General features: G+C 51.7%; 7 protein-coding genes across 7 annotated transcripts; 3 read left to right on the top strand and 4 right to left on the bottom strand.

Annotated features, from left to right (window-relative positions):
- Positions 1 to 197: 197 nt before the first annotated feature.
- On the bottom strand, positions 198 to 1,165 carry PMZ80_010667 (uncharacterized protein; the record flags this gene model as incomplete). The annotated part of the gene is made up of 2 exons (XM_064879055.1): positions 198 to 233; positions 284 to 1,165. The coding sequence occupies 2 exons, from the start codon at positions 1,163 to 1,165 to the stop codon at positions 198 to 200; spliced, it is 918 nt and encodes a 305-aa protein (XP_064725216.1).
- A 712-nt stretch (positions 1,166 to 1,877) lies between these two features.
- RPS3 (40S ribosomal protein S3) lies at positions 1,878 to 2,823 on the top strand (the record flags this gene model as incomplete). Its single annotated transcript, XM_064879054.1, has 4 exons — positions 1,878 to 1,964; positions 2,018 to 2,084; positions 2,138 to 2,451; positions 2,503 to 2,823. 4 exons carry the CDS (start codon positions 1,878 to 1,880, stop codon positions 2,821 to 2,823), a joined length of 789 nt encoding a protein of 262 aa, XP_064725215.1.
- Positions 2,824 to 3,250: 427 nt separating this feature from the next.
- On the bottom strand, positions 3,251 to 5,047 carry FRS1 (phenylalanine--tRNA ligase subunit beta; the record flags this gene model as incomplete). The annotated part of the gene is made up of 1 exon (XM_064879053.1): positions 3,251 to 5,047. The coding sequence occupies one exon, from the start codon at positions 5,045 to 5,047 to the stop codon at positions 3,251 to 3,253; it is 1,797 nt and encodes a 598-aa protein (XP_064725214.1).
- A 741-nt stretch (positions 5,048 to 5,788) lies between these two features.
- TPD3 (protein phosphatase 2A structural subunit) lies at positions 5,789 to 7,767 on the top strand (the record flags this gene model as incomplete). The annotated part of the gene is made up of 3 exons (XM_064879052.1): positions 5,789 to 5,851; positions 5,903 to 7,351; positions 7,402 to 7,767. The coding sequence occupies 3 exons, from the start codon at positions 5,789 to 5,791 to the stop codon at positions 7,765 to 7,767; spliced, it is 1,878 nt and encodes a 625-aa protein (XP_064725213.1).
- A 723-nt stretch (positions 7,768 to 8,490) lies between these two features.
- PMZ80_010663 (uncharacterized protein) lies at positions 8,491 to 10,302 on the bottom strand (the record flags this gene model as incomplete). Its single annotated transcript, XM_064879051.1, has 1 exon — positions 8,491 to 10,302. One exon carries the CDS (start codon positions 10,300 to 10,302, stop codon positions 8,491 to 8,493), a length of 1,812 nt encoding a protein of 603 aa, XP_064725212.1.
- A 1,815-nt stretch (positions 10,303 to 12,117) lies between these two features.
- On the top strand, positions 12,118 to 13,371 carry PMZ80_010662 (uncharacterized protein; the record flags this gene model as incomplete). Its single annotated transcript, XM_064879050.1, has 1 exon — positions 12,118 to 13,371. The coding sequence occupies one exon, from the start codon at positions 12,118 to 12,120 to the stop codon at positions 13,369 to 13,371; it is 1,254 nt and encodes a 417-aa protein (XP_064725211.1).
- Positions 13,372 to 13,895: 524 nt separating this feature from the next.
- PMZ80_010661 (uncharacterized protein) lies at positions 13,896 to 14,315 on the bottom strand (the record flags this gene model as incomplete). The annotated part of the gene is made up of 1 exon (XM_064879049.1): positions 13,896 to 14,315. One exon carries the CDS (start codon positions 14,313 to 14,315, stop codon positions 13,896 to 13,898), a length of 420 nt encoding a protein of 139 aa, XP_064725210.1.
- Positions 14,316 to 14,747: the final 432 nt, after the last annotated feature.

The raw sequence follows: 14,747 nt of genomic DNA, 5'->3' as shown, positions 1-14,747 counted from the left end.
TATACGTCGAACAGTCAGGCGTTGAAATATCGGATAAGGAGTTCAGCTTTTCGAGGACTCGGCGCTTAAGGACGGCACTCGTTATGGGCAGCATATGCTTGATCGAATTTGTTATATGGGACATTGTGATAGCTTTTCTACTTGAAGTAGTTACTACAGCAGCTGCTAATAATATCTTTTGATACATGTTTCCGGCTTTACATCACCGCTGGACTTGTCAATGTGCTTCCTCCCTGTATTTTGTTAGCATGTGTAGCGATCAGCCAGCTTCAACACGACTTACATCAGGATGAATCACTTCCCCGTTGCAGAACAGACCGCCTGGTCCGGCCAGATACAGGAGTGTGGCTGCCATCTCAGCATCCGAACCGCCTCGACCGGCCGGGTTACCTAGTTTAGAGCTGAGTTCGCTCTTGTTCTTGTCGTCGGACTCCTGGGTGGTCATCTCGCTAGGGAAGACTCCCGGAGCAATTTGGTTGACCCGGATGCCCGTTCCCTGAAGGTGGCTCCCGACATGGAAAGCTTGCTGCTTCACAGAACCTTTCGAGCCGGCATAGGCAAATTGTCCCGAAGAAGTACCTTTCATCAAGCCAGAGATACTGGTAATGTAAACGATGCTCGAGGTGTACTTGATACCCTTGAATGGCTCGTAGCCACTCTTGTTGGCCTTGGCAAGCAGAGGAACGAAGGCAGCGGACACAAAGAATTGACTGGTCGCATTGGTCTCGAAAGTTTCGGCCCACGCCTGAGGGTCACTCTGCAGCATGTGTTTCGAAAGAGCGTCGGCGTCTTCCCAGCTGTCTGGTGGATTGTTGCTGAGCTTGGTATTGTCGTCTCGTGCGATTCCGGCGTTGTTGACCAGAAGGTGAATACCGTTCGACTCCTTCTCGCCGATCTCCTTGGCTAGTCTAAGGCATTCGTCCTTTTTGGTAATGTCGGCTGGCATAGCGATGACCTTGCCTGGTCCGGTTGAATACTCGTTAACCACGTTCTCGAGCTTCTCCTCACGTCTGCCAGTGATGTAGACTGTAGCTCCGTTGGCTACGAGTGCTTGCGTGCACATCAGACCAATACCGGTACCACCGCCTGTGACGACACATTTGAGCTTGCTCACATCGAAGAGGTTCTTGATGTTGAGCTGCTCATTGCTGAAGTGGGATGTCATGGTTGCGGCTGCGTATGTTCGTTGTTGTATATAGATCGAAGATTTTGCAAATTTAGTAGCGATGGATGGTGCAGCACGAGACGAAAACAAACGAAGCATGTTGATATAGGCAAGAGCAGGAAAATACCAAGAGCAGATGCAGTGAGGCTGTATGTAGCAATTGAGCCGCAACAAAGCTCCGTTGCTGCTATGATGTGACATACGTACGGAAAATGATGACGTTTGAGTTTCACAGGGACCAGAGATCTCTCCCGGATGATCTCTGAAGGTTCACGACTGCGGAACGAGGACCTTCGTAGCAGTGCTTGCCCTCGATTGCTTTCGGGGTACGCAGTCTGGCCGTAGCCTCATAAATGTGCCATGCATGACAAGTACCCTGCAAAAGATGGCCCCCCTAGGAGCACACCAGAGGCTAATCTATGCTTCAGAAAAGGCACAATCATCAAGTAAACGCTTGAGAGATCAGCACAGCATGCGATACACATGTAGCAGCTAAATAAACCAAGGGTTTGATAGCTTGGAAGAGTATACCGTGAAGTTGGGATCTCGTCGAAGAGGAGTGTCGAAGGATGCTAACAGTGAAGAAGCCTAAGGCATCAGACCACGTGATTAAATCTTGGCAACGCAGGTGCGGGATGCACATTGCATTTTCGTAGATCGGAGGACATCAGGTCGACCACGCACTCCTCGAAATCACCTATACAAAGTCAACATGGCCACCACACAGAGCGCAATCTCCAAAAAGAGAAAGTTCGTCGCCGACGGTGTTTTCTATGCCGAGTTGAACGAGTTCTTCCAGGTTGGTGAAGCAGAAAAGTTTATGGTGGACTACCAGTTCTGACAGAGCAATAGCGAGAGCTGGCAGAGGAGGGATACTCCGGTGTTGAGGTCCGAGTCACACCAACCGTCACAGATATCAGTATGCGCACATTGGAAGAAGAGAACAAAGAAAGAGTCTGACAAGGGAAACAGTCATCCGAGCAACGCACACACAAGAAGTCCTCGGCGAGCAGGGACGACGAATCCGAGAACTCACATCCCTCATCCAGAAGCGATTCAAGTTCCCCGAGAACAGCGTCTCCCTCTACGCCGCCAAGGTCCAGAACAGAGGTCTCTCTGCAGTCGCACAATGCGAGTCTCTAAGATACAAACTTCTTAACGGTCTGGCCGTCCGAAGAGCATGCTACGGTGTGCTGCGATTCATCATGGAGTCTGGCGCGAAGGGCTGCGAGGTCGTTGTCTCGGGCAAGCTGAGAGCTGCTCGTGCTAAGTCGATGAAGTTCACTGTAAGAGATATGGTCCAAGATATATTACACGGCTGCTAATGGAATACACAGGACGGCTTCATGATCCACTCCGGTCAACCAGCCAAGGAGTTCATCGACCACGCCACGCGCCATGTCCTCCTCCGACAGGGTGTCCTCGGTATCAAGGTCAAGATCATGCGAGGCTCAGACCCAGAAGGCAAGGCCGGTCCACAAAAATCCCTCCCCGACTCCGTCACTATCATCGAGCCAAAGGAGGAACAACCCGTTGTCCAGCCATCGTCGCAAGACTACGGTGCTAAGGCTCTGGCTGCTCAGCAAGCCGCTCAGGATGCACGGGCTGCTGAGAACCAGGAGGGCGGTGGTGAGGAGCAGTACCAGCAGCAGGAATAGAATTCCGGGCAGGAGTACGAGCAACAGCCACCGGTCCAGCAGGATTGGGATATGTAGATTTCAGAGCGTGAAGGGCACCGTATGTGTCGAAGCATGATTCATGAATTGAGGTTGAAAGCAATGGCGCATTTCAAAATTTCTGCAGATGCTTATAGCAGCAGACTTGAATGAGATACCATTTCCACCGTTCATGTTATAGTCCTGCTTTTCGTCTACGGGGTTCTGCCCAGTGGTATCATCTAATACTTCGCATAGTCATGCATCGTGGCGCCACTGGCATGTCACCATTCTCCTGGCGCTTGCTATCACTGGCAATCACGGCCTCAGAACCAACATGGAGCCATATCGTCTCCACGGCCCTGCATCGGCCCAGCTCTACCACTTCGCCCTCCGAAGCCGCCCTACTGCCGTGCCATCTTCATCTCTCTCACAAGAACACCTCAACATTGATCTCCAACGTACTAACAGGATACCTCAACTCAAACTTCTCCAACACAGTCGGATGCAGAATCCCGAACTTCCCAATCACTGCACTCTTCCCCCCAACCTGCAACATCACATTCGCTGCATGTCCCTCATAGAACGTCGGGTCGTCGACCTCCTCAATCCAATACTGCATGTTCTTCGCGTCTTTCATTTCCAACCCTTCTTCCCTCGTCACGAATACAGTCTTGAGCATCGCCATCAGCCGATCGAGCAGGCCGTGCACGACTTCGAAACCGGATGTCTTGCCGTACCATGCTGCGGCGAAGTGGCGCTCATTGCGAGCTTTGCGTTCTAGCTCAGGGGCTTTGAAGGCTACATCTGAGCACTCGAAGATCTTGATCGGGACGGAGTGGTGTTTGTTCTCGCGGATAGTTTTGAGGAGACCTGGAAGTAGAGAGGTACGGACGACTTGGTACTCGAGGGTCTTTGGGTTAGCAAGCTTGACCGCTGTTGTGCCGTCATCTTTCCGGTTGAGCCAGGCGAAGTTCTCGTCGTGCGAGCAGAGGATCAGTGGGAGGACCTCGGCCCAGCCTGCCATTGCGGATTCCTGGCGGAGGATGTCGCCGAGTTTGTTGATGGCTAGGGGTTGGGCGACTGTGCTACTGACTTTTGGGAAGGCGCGAGGGAGCTTGTTGAACCCGTAGGCTATGCAGACGTCTTCCATTATATCCGCTTGGTGGAGGACATCGGCGCGGGTGCAGGGGACTTGCACGTCGATGAGGTTGGGATCTGATTTTGAGGGGTGGGCGTTGTAGGACATGCATTTGAGGAGATCGCATATTGTTTCTGCGGACATGTCGACGCCTGTGCAGGAGATTATGTAGTCGATTTCTGCTTGGGTTTCTCGCGGGTCGAGGTTGGGTACTTGGCGGGTTTCGTGGTTGTGGTCGGAGATGATCTTGATGGGCTCTACTGTGAATTTCTCTGATGTGTATTGGGAGAACATTGTGACGACCATGTTTGTCACGATCTCGACTTTTGTCTTGTCTGTGGCTGTGACTTCTATGAAGACATTTTTCGTCTTGGTGGTGATCTTGGAGTGGTTGCCGTTGATGATAGGTGGCAGGGAGCATACAGTTCTGTTCGCGTCGTAGATAACTGGATACACTGGGGAGTCCCGGATGATATGCAAGTATCGACCAAGATGCCTGTCCTTCTCGTAGAACTTCATTAATTCTTCACCATCCATTTCTTTCGTTTGGTTTAATGGGATAAACTTGATATCCTTTGGTGGTAGGGCTTCATAAGTGAAAGGCTCTTTTATCGTGTCCAAGTCGTGAGTTCCAATGGAGACGAGAGTTCTTTGACGAGCCAAGTTCTGATGCAGCTTGTCTTGTAGCGCGATAAAGGACTCATACCGTGCTTCATCGAAGGTGATGTTCCTCAGAATTGCTCCAGAAACGTATGGCCGTATCTTGGCTGTGTCCTTGGACACAGTAATAGACTGTACTTCGGAAGGTGCCTTCAATGCATACTGCGGTGCTTTTTCCCTCTGCAAGAAGATGTTCAGCATCAGTTGTATCCCCTCGAAGCATAGCATGTCATATCTGTTGGCAGGAATTTCGATCTTGAGTTGTGGCGGCTCCTGCACACCATTCACAACCGGTCTCTGCTCCTCCTCGCTATCCTCATCAAGCTCAATACCAAAGTCGAAGCACAATTCATCGAATTCATCCTTGGTATAGTTCTTGCCAAGAGCCTTGTACAGGGCATACTTGTCAACAGCGATGGTAGGCATGTTAATCTATGCCGCCCAAGCGGGGACTTTTCTGATTTGGAGGATCCCAGAAGTAAATGAGGCAGGCGCAGACGTTGTACGGTAAGAGCGATCTATTATAACTTCTGCACTGCTCATTGACTTAGCGGCCATGTCAGTGCACAACAAAAAGTTTCGCGAATTCGACTCATCGGCCAGCGTCGAAGGGGTTAGTGCCTGACGGCCTCAGCTAGATATGAAATTCAGGTGGTCGATTGTGCCCAATGACGAATTGGCTTTCAAGGTTGATTGAGTACTGCAATATCACCAGCACGTACGCCTTACAACTTTGAAGTCTCAAATTCGTCTCCGAGAAGATAAAACAACGTCAAAGGATCATCGCTGTTCGCCTGCACCTGCCGTACCACGTTCTCAGCGGCGCATACAGCTGGGTAAGTGCCCATGACTCGGCCCTTAGCACATGCCCACCAAAACATACCTCAGGCTGGTGATACCACTTTCCGCCAGCCCTGCGAAACACTCAGCGACACAGTTCACCGGTCGTTTGCCTGTTGCGACAAATATACCAGTCACCACCCGCCACACTGTTACTGACCTTTATTGCACAGACTCTTACATATCATAACAATAATCGAAGCTCGCTCCTCTAAGAAACCTCGATCCGTGCGACTTCTATTCAGAGACAAAACAGTCGTGACCTCTTTCCTTTCTTGTGCCTAGTCGCTCATTTGCACCGTTCAAGGCACGACTCATACGGCAAACATGGAAGGTCAGAACGAGAACGACGAGCTCTACCCTATCGCAGTCCTCATCGACGAGTTGAAGGTTCGTATTGTTACGGTCAATGCTGCGTAGCTGTTCTAATATAAGCTATAGCACGATGATGTTCTGTTACGACTGAATGCCATACACAGATTGTCTACTATCGCCCTTGCATTGGGGCCCGAGCGAACGAGAGACGAACTCATACCTTTTCTGGACGATTCGGTCGAGGACGAAGATGAGGTCTTGACCGCCCTTGGGGAAGAGCTTGGAAACTTTGTAGAATACGTTGGCGGACCAGAGCATGCACATGTCCTCCTACGACCTCTTGAAAACCTCGCTGCGATAGAAGAACCACTCGTGCGGGACAAGGCCGTCGAGTCCCTCAACAAGATATGCGCCGAACTCTCTAGTCAACAAGTCGAAGAACACTTCATTCCGCTCGCCCTGGGCTTGTCCAAGGCAGACTGGTTCACCTCCAAAATATCTGCCACTGGCCTGTATACAGCACCATACAGCAAGGCCTCTCCAGCGTCTCAGCAGGTCCTGAGACAACAGTTCGGCCACCTCGTTCACGATGAGACGCCCATGGTCAGGAGACAGGCTGCGAATAACCTTGCTAAGTTTGTGAAGGAGATGCCTGTACAGTTAGTGATTGACGAGATGCTTCCGCTATTCCAGCATCTTGCAAGCGATGACCAGGACAGTGTCCGACTTCTCACAGTCGAGGTCCTGATAGCCATCTGCGAGTCCGTGCCGAAAGAGCAACAACCCAGTCATGGTGTGCTTCTGAAGGCACTACGGGATCTGTTTGAAGACAAGAGCTGGAGAGTGAGGTACATGGTCGCAGAGAAGTTCGAGAAGATCGCAAATGCAGTCAACGAAGAAGTTGTAACGAGAGACCTCGTCCAGACTTTTGTGAAGATGCTTAAGGACAGCGAAGCAGAAGTCAGGACTGCTATTGCAAGCCAAATCCCAGGCTTTTGCAGTCTCCTCGAGCGAGAAGTCCTCCTCGACCAGATCATGACAAGTATCGAAGACCTAGTCTCAGATCCTTCGCAGCATGTCAGATCTGCGCTCGGCACACAGTTGTCTGGTCTTGCACCAATACTCGGGAAGGATGAGACGATTGCGCACCTTCTGCCCATGTTCCTGCAGATGCTTAAGGACGAATTCCCAGATGTCCGCCTACATATCATCTCCAAGCTTGAGCTTGTCAACAACGTCATCGGGATTGATCTCCTTTCGCAGTCACTTCTACCAGCTATTGTTCAGCTCGCAGAGGACAAGCAATGGCGTGTCCGACTGGCCATCATCGAGTACATCCCTCTGCTAGCCAAGCAGCTGGGCGTGAAGTTTTTCGACGAGCAGCTGAGCACCCTCTGTATGGGCTGGCTGGGCGACACTGTATTCTCTATTAGAGAAGCAGCAGTCGCGAATCTGAAGAAGCTCACAGAAGTGTTCGGCGTAGAGTGGGCAAGCCAATCGATCATACCAAAAGTCACTGGCATGAGCCAGCAACAAAACTACCTCTACAGGATGACAACTTGCTTTGCGATAACGGTAAGCTCGTCAGCCAAGTTAAGAATTGTGGTCAACACTAACATCGATAGACACTTGCACCTGTTGTCAGCCTCGATATCATCGAAGAATCTGTCCTGCCCATGATGGACCGACTCGTAGCAGATCCCATCCCCAATATCCGCTTCAACGTCGCCAAGTCATATGCCGTAATCATCGATACTCTCAAGAAACTGCCGGAGAAAGGTACCCTGACCGAAACCGAGTCAACTGGCACGAAATCCACACCATCGCCCAAAGGTCAACAACTCATTTCATCATCCATCATGCCAAACCTGGAGAAGCTACAGAACGACTCAGATGTCGATGTAAGGTATTTTGCTACTGTCGCAGCGGGTGGACCGGCTACAGGTGGTCCACTATTCCAGCGCGATGACAAAATGGACACAGAATCATGATTGGTGGCAGGAACAGACAATACCCATAGACACGGTGTGGCAGACTTGAAAACGAAGGATGCATGCACCAGTGCAGAAGCAAGCAATGCGTGTATTTCGCTCGAGCAGCCTTGGAGCGAAGCATAATGACAGTGATTCCCCAAACAAACAAAAGACAAGAGTGCTAGATGTTAGAACTTGAAGTTGCGAGAGCGACTCTGCATGCAATACTTTATGCCCGATCTAATTCACCGCTCTCCATTCCTGATGGAGTTGTGCTCATAACCATGCGCAAGCCATAGCTGTCAGTGGTCACGAACGTACCAGAGTACATGTACCAACCTTGAACAAGACCATCGCTTCTAGACCACCCCTTCTACTAGGTAGTCTCTGGACTGCCATTCACGTCTAACCCACACGAGAGTGGGGACTAATGTATGGCCGGTCCTTTGAACCCTCCTTAAGCTACCACTGGCAGCGTGAATCAACCGGCACCACCAAGACCGATGTCAAAGCGTGTACATTTAAATGTAAAGAATGTAGAGCTGTTGACCTGTTGTATCGTATTTGTCCATAGATAGGTACTTATCTATATTCACAGAAACGCTTCAGATACTCCTTCCACCTGTACCTTCAATACCATGCTCCACTGCATTTCCGGCTAAGCTGAGCCCGACAAGCAGCAACCACATCACAAATTTCACACTGCAAATGCTCCGGCTACGAGACACCTTTTTGGGTCATCTACACCTGAAACCCAATCTCATACCTCCCATCATCAATCAACCGCCCATACTCAAGCAACAACCTAAAATACCAAACCTCCAAATCCTCATTCCTTAACGCCTTACCCGCCCACTCCCTCCCACTCTCCGCAAGTCGTAAGCCCTGCTGCCTCCCCACCTCCTCCTCATCAAAGTACCGCACAGCCTCAACGTACTCATCCCCCTTAACACCAAGCGGAACATAATGCACCCACGGCCTCAACCACTCATCGTGCCATTCGCGGAAGAGGGCAAGCTTGTACACAAGGGACTTGGACAGAAGCCAGGCGTAGTACCGCCCCGAGAACGCATTCCCGTCAATATCAAGGAGGTACTTCGACTGGAACGCATCGAACATGTTAACGTGGGGCGCGATGTCGAAGTACGCGGCTTGGGCATCGCAGTCGCCGGGGTCACATTGCCCCACGCCGCTGAATTTCACATCGAAGAAGTGCGAGAATGCTTCCATTTTGTCCTGCTGTTCGACCCAGATATCTTGCTCGGCGTCGTACTGGAGGTATGAGGCTTTTCCAATTGGCATGGTCTTCTGCACGAACTTCTGGCGGTGTTGATTGCGCCAGCCGCCGTCGCGGGAGAAGCCGCCGGTTGTGCTGCCGCGCCAGTACATTGTTGCGTTCTTCTGGGACCAGTCGGGGTCGACTTCTGGTTCGTAGCGGACGCGGCCCATGAAGTACCATGGGCTGGGGTAGAGGATGTCTTGGAAGGAGGAGACTTTGGACTGGGAGAAGATGGGGAAGAGCTCGTGGGCTACGTCGAAGGCGTTGGGGCGGTCGAAGAAGCCGAAGGAGTGTTGGAGGGAGGGGCTGTTGCAGATGTCGCTGAAGGCGGTTGTGTTGGCGAGGAAGCCGAGTGGGGTGTTGTGGGTGTAGAGGTGGGAGTCGTCTTCGTGGGAGTCGTTTAGGTAGCGGCGGGCTGCGGAGGAGGGGTTGCAGCTGGTGCGGCTGTCGTACCAGGTTGACTGGTGGGCGTAGCGGTTGAAGCGGGTTGTTTTGTACTCTTTTATGCGGTCGCCTTCGTTCATGTCTTTTGGTTTTGGGGAGAAGGAGTTTGTTAACTTTGGGTTTCCGAGAGCTCGCGGCATGTTCTCGTCGAGGGCGATCTGGACGTGCCTGCTAAGGTCGTCGTGTTGCATTACGATCCGCGGTTCGTCGTGGATGTTGAATGCTAGGTCCATATCTGGGAGGTATTTAATGAAATTCTTGAGCATTATGGGCGTGGCTTCTCTATGCCATTGGTACATCTCTCCTCCGCCTTCCATGAGTGTGACCTGGCCATTGCGGATGAGGACTGAGATTAGAGCATTGTCGAAGCCCATTGCCTCCCGCACCCTTTCCCTGATGACCGAAGGTTCAAGGGCCCAAAAGGGCATCAGCTGCTGGTGGATTGTATCATATTCGTCTATGAGCTCGACGCCTCTCTTCTTCGCAAACTTGAACCACTTGTCGAAGTTTGGTGGTGGAGGTATTCCATATCGCCTGCGATACTCTGCTACCGCCTCTTCCAACGTCTTGGACTGCCGTGCTCTCACGGCCTTGAAGTCTGCCTCGTTCTTTGAAATGAGCTGGTGGATGGGATGTGACTTTGCGGTCGCTGGCACTTTCTCGTTGCCATCTTCGTCCTCCCCGAGTGCTGCTGGTGGGTAGTGTTCTTCTCTTGCTGAATTGCGAAGGAAGAGAAGTGTCAAGGCCGCAGTGAATAATAAGAATATCAAGCCAAAGGATTTACGCGATCTTAGCATCCCGTATCCGACATTGCTCGAAGTGCCGACCATGAAAGTTGACTTCAACTTTGCGACTGGTTCACCGGTCAGAGTTTGGCATGTCCTGTCGCAGCCGAATTTGTTACGCTCCACGGATGGGGTTTGCGGATGTCGTTGTAATTCCTGTACAGGTCGTACTTCACGTTGGCTCTAACTTGTCCAGTTGCCACGAGCAGCATGTACGCATGGCTTGCGCAAAAGGAGGAAACCGCGACCCACGCCAGCGATCTTCATGCTGAGGCCAAAAATGGCATGGTCGACTCAGCTGGCCGAGGATCCTGGTTGGCAAGAATGATGAAGACCAATTTACAGCAATAGTACTCTACAGAACATTTGGATCAAAAATGACCGTTGGGGACTGCATATGGTCATTGTGTTACATATCGATAGCCTGAGCCTCCTGTCATGTGTGCATCGAACCAAAGCTTAGAAGTGACTTATCAGCCCGAGGTCTGGTTGCCCAAGACCTTGACCCTCCTCCCTCGAGTCCTCGCATATAACGAGACAATCTCGATGAAAAACAGTATTGAAGCTCAATACGCCCATACAAGTTCGGTTCCCCCAGTGCTCCTTCTGACACGCATGCAAGAGCTGGACTGCTTCGGATACCACAATCCGAGGCAATGACACGTTTGCCCTCGTCAAGGCTTCTCCCAGTCCTGTCGTCACACTACTCCCTCTCTGCTGGGTGACTCCCATCTATTGCTGGGTAGCGTAGTAGCACCCAAGCAATATTTATTTTTGATATCTTTTGCGTATTTGGTTTTATGATGCCTTCTTTTTGGGTCTTTCTTTAATTTTGATTTTTTCCCTTTTTCTGATTTTCGTCGGGTAGTCTCTGCAGCCTGGATGTGAACTTTGTTCTTTTTCCTTTGCCGTCTTTGTTGGGTCTTCATGCTCTTCTTGTGGAGCATACTCTCATGGAGCTCTTTGCCTAAACCTGTACTTGCAGGTAACACGGTGCCTTGACGAGCGTACCTTGAGCATATTGCCTTGTAGCCTGGGATGTTGAAGCGGACAACGAAGGTGTGACCTGTAATGTTAGCGGGCTTGCAACTAGAAGGAGCTGCGTCGCCAGTGATCCCTGCCATCAAGCGTCTCTCATGCTCCGAGAAGCTACTGTTCGACCAGGCAGGGCGGCCAGAAATGCATGGGGGCATGTTGCTCTGCTCAAGGTGTTTGGCCGAGCGTGGCACGCAGCGAAAGCTCGAGAGCTTGAACGCCTAGCCTTGTGAGCAACGAGTATCTGGGGGGGTGCCGACGAGCAAAATAAAGAGGCAGTGTCTTAACGAAAAAGACAGGTGGATGGGCCAATAGATTCCTCCACGATCCAACATCTCGTGGGGTTCTTATAAAGCTGGTGCAGCGTGCTTGCGCCAGAAGTAAGCATGAACAGTAGGAAGGTGCAAAGAGCAGATATATTAGTGAGAGGTATGCGACGCAGCTGAAGCGTCGTTTGCAGTGATACTCGTCACCAGGTGAAGTACGAAGTATCGTAGTATCTGATTGCAGTTCTGAGTGATGCTTCCGTGTCGGAAAACGCGTTTCTTGCATACACCAGTAAACCACGAGCACACCTAGGTACGAGTTGCATGATATTGAACGGGCATTGTGCTGTCGAGGAGAGAGAGATGGTCTGCGGCACCGGCAGCCCGAAAGTGATCGCCGAAGCGCTTTTTCACGGCAGGGCCCAACCCCGGAGAAGATCTCCAAGTGGCAAAATGAGCCACTGACAGTGCGCCTTTCACCATTTCTCATCAGATCTATGGTACACTTGTTCATACCCTGACCTCGCCTTCACCTCCACGGCAACCACCTCGAAACATCATGGCCGTCGCAGCACCTCGCTACCGCTGCCTCCATGGCAATACTTGGACTTCTCCCCTCAAAGTCTTCTTACCACAAATACAGAGTACTCCGTCACGCCGACCATTCGCAACAGCAACAGACGACGTCCAAATCCCAACCTCAACACCCCAAGTTCGCCCCACAACCTTCAGCGACAAACTCAACACAGGCCCCTCTTTCGACGAGTTCGTCTCCGGCAAAGAACCACCGCTCAAACCCTCGGAAGCCTACCAATTAAAGACCGCCCTCGTTGGCCCAAAAGGCAAGCAGAAACAAATAACACGGCTCCCCGAGTGGCTGAAAACACCTATACCTGATAGCTCCTCGTTTAAGAAAATAAAGAATGACCTGAGAGGGCTAAATTTACATACTGTTTGCGAGGAAGCGAGATGTCCAAATATCTCGGACTGCTGGGGTGGAAGTGACAAGTCCGCCGCTACGGCTACGATTATGTTGATGGGTGATACGTGTACACGGGGCTGTCGGTTCTGCAGTGTCAAGACGAGTAAGGCGCCGCCGCCGTTGGATCCGCATGAGCCCGAGCATACGGCTGAGGCGCTGAGTAGATGGGGATTGGGATATGTGGTGTTGACGAGCGTGGACCGAGACGATCTAGCGGATGGTGGTGCACGGCATTTCGCAGAGACGGTGCGCAAGATCAAGCAGAAGGCGCCGACGATACTGGTTGAATGTTTGACGGGTGATTATGCTGGGGATCTGGAGATGGTATCGCATGTGGCGCAGAGTGGGTTGGATGTCTACGCGCATAACGTCGAGACTGTGGAGGCTCTGACGCCGCAAGTCAGGGATCGGAGGGCGACCTTTAGGCAGAGTTTAAGTGTACTCAAGGCTGCAAAGGAGGCAAAGGAGGGCTTGATCACGAAGACGTCAATCATGCTTGGTCTGGGAGAAACGGAAGAGCAGCTCTGGCATGCGCTGAGGGAGCTGAGAGGGGTTGGAGTCGATGTGGTTACGTTCGGACAGTATATGCGGCCAACGAAGCGACATATGCCTGTGCATGAGTACGTCACACCTGATGTGTTTGAGCTGTGGAGACAGAGAGCGCTCGATATGGGCTTTCTGTACTGTGCTTCTGGCCCGCTGGTGAGGAGCTCGTACAAGGCTGGAGAGGCATTCATTGAAAATGTGTTGAAGAAGAGAAGGGCTGGAAGACTTGAGACTGCGAATGCTGAAATCGCAGGAGATATCAAGCCTGAAGCGACTGTTGTATAATCTGGACTATTGCATGTACGGTCTGGCGGCGGAATTGTCAAGGACGACTAGCGGAGCGAGGTATCAACTATTCTTTGATGTGGCCATCATTGAACAGGCCAAGAATGAACTTCTATTTCACGCTTCGTTCAGACTTGGATTGCATGCTCCCGCCATTCAATGTATCGTGAGACCAAGCGACCATGGCAGAATCGTACACTGCGCAGAAACAACGCGTAGCCGAGCGCTTGACATAGAATCTTCTTTCCTATGCTTAGACCTGTCCTTACGGGTTGATAGTGCTTCGAGCGAGTGCATTGTCCTAATGCTTGCCTCGGTGAACAAGGCTTGACCAAATGCTGAGATCCTTGCTATCCGAGATCATGGTGGCCTCCGCAGGATACCCTTGCTGTACAATCAGCCTCGTGCTCATGGCTCAAGTTGGCGTGTACAATGCTCCCTGTATGTCTGCCACTGCCGGGTCCTTCAATGCATCTGCCATTCATCGTGTCTCATGTGCTGTTCATAACCTCATACACTACTCCTCAACCACAACTCCCACATTCCGGCCCCCTAACATCATCCACAGTCCCCATCCTCCTTCCACCACCTCCACCACCGCGCGGTCCCGCTCCGCCAGACCCTCCACTACCACCGCCACCCAACCTCCCGCCACCAAACAGTCCACCTCCTTGCCTCGGCGCACTCCCTGCAGACGCATTCGTGTTTGTCCTGCCCGGGCCCCTTGTATTAAACCGACTATTCTGTGCCGCGGCATATGGATCTAAACTGAGCAGTGAGACGAAGTACAACCCGAGGAAGTTGTACACGTTATCTGCGATTCTGTTTAGGCGTGCTGTGAGAGGGAGGGAGTCGAGGGTTTGGCCCGAGGAGGAGATGTAGGTGGGTGTTTTGGGGGTGGGTTTTGCGGATGGTGCTGCTGATGGAGGTGATTTGTCGGCCATGGTGGGTGGTTGTTTGTTGCGTGTTGCGCGCTGATAGGACGGATTCAGACCGGGTTTGTTGGGTTGAGTCTATGGAATCAGTGGCTGCGAAGGCTTGGGCGCTCGACTTTGCAGACTGGTATTGATATTACTTGCGATTGATTCCCAACGGTGCGCTTCTGCGGGTTAACAAGTGTTGACTTTGTTGCAGTAGCATGGCCAGTTGGCTCGTGGTCACTTCTACGTAGCGAGGGTGCGAGGCAAGTAAGATGTCACGTGTCCAACAGGCGGGACAGTCCGAGACAGCCGTGAGCAGGGGCTCTGGGGTACTCATCACTGCAGCTATTGCGGTTTCTGGGCACTGTAGCACTCGTATATGCTCGGTCACCCTGATGCTGGCGTGCAGTGAGTGTCTTGCCGACTAATAACGACGCATCGCTGCTGTTGGTGGCA

The sequence above is a fragment of the Knufia obscura genome, assembly GCF_036327395.1.
Source record: "Knufia obscura strain CCFEE 5817 isolate CBS 148926 chromosome Unknown scaffold_19, whole genome shotgun sequence".
Lineage (NCBI taxonomy): Eukaryota > Fungi > Ascomycota > Eurotiomycetes > Chaetothyriales > Trichomeriaceae > Knufia > Knufia obscura.
This window is presented reverse-complemented; position numbering and strand designations above follow the sequence as displayed.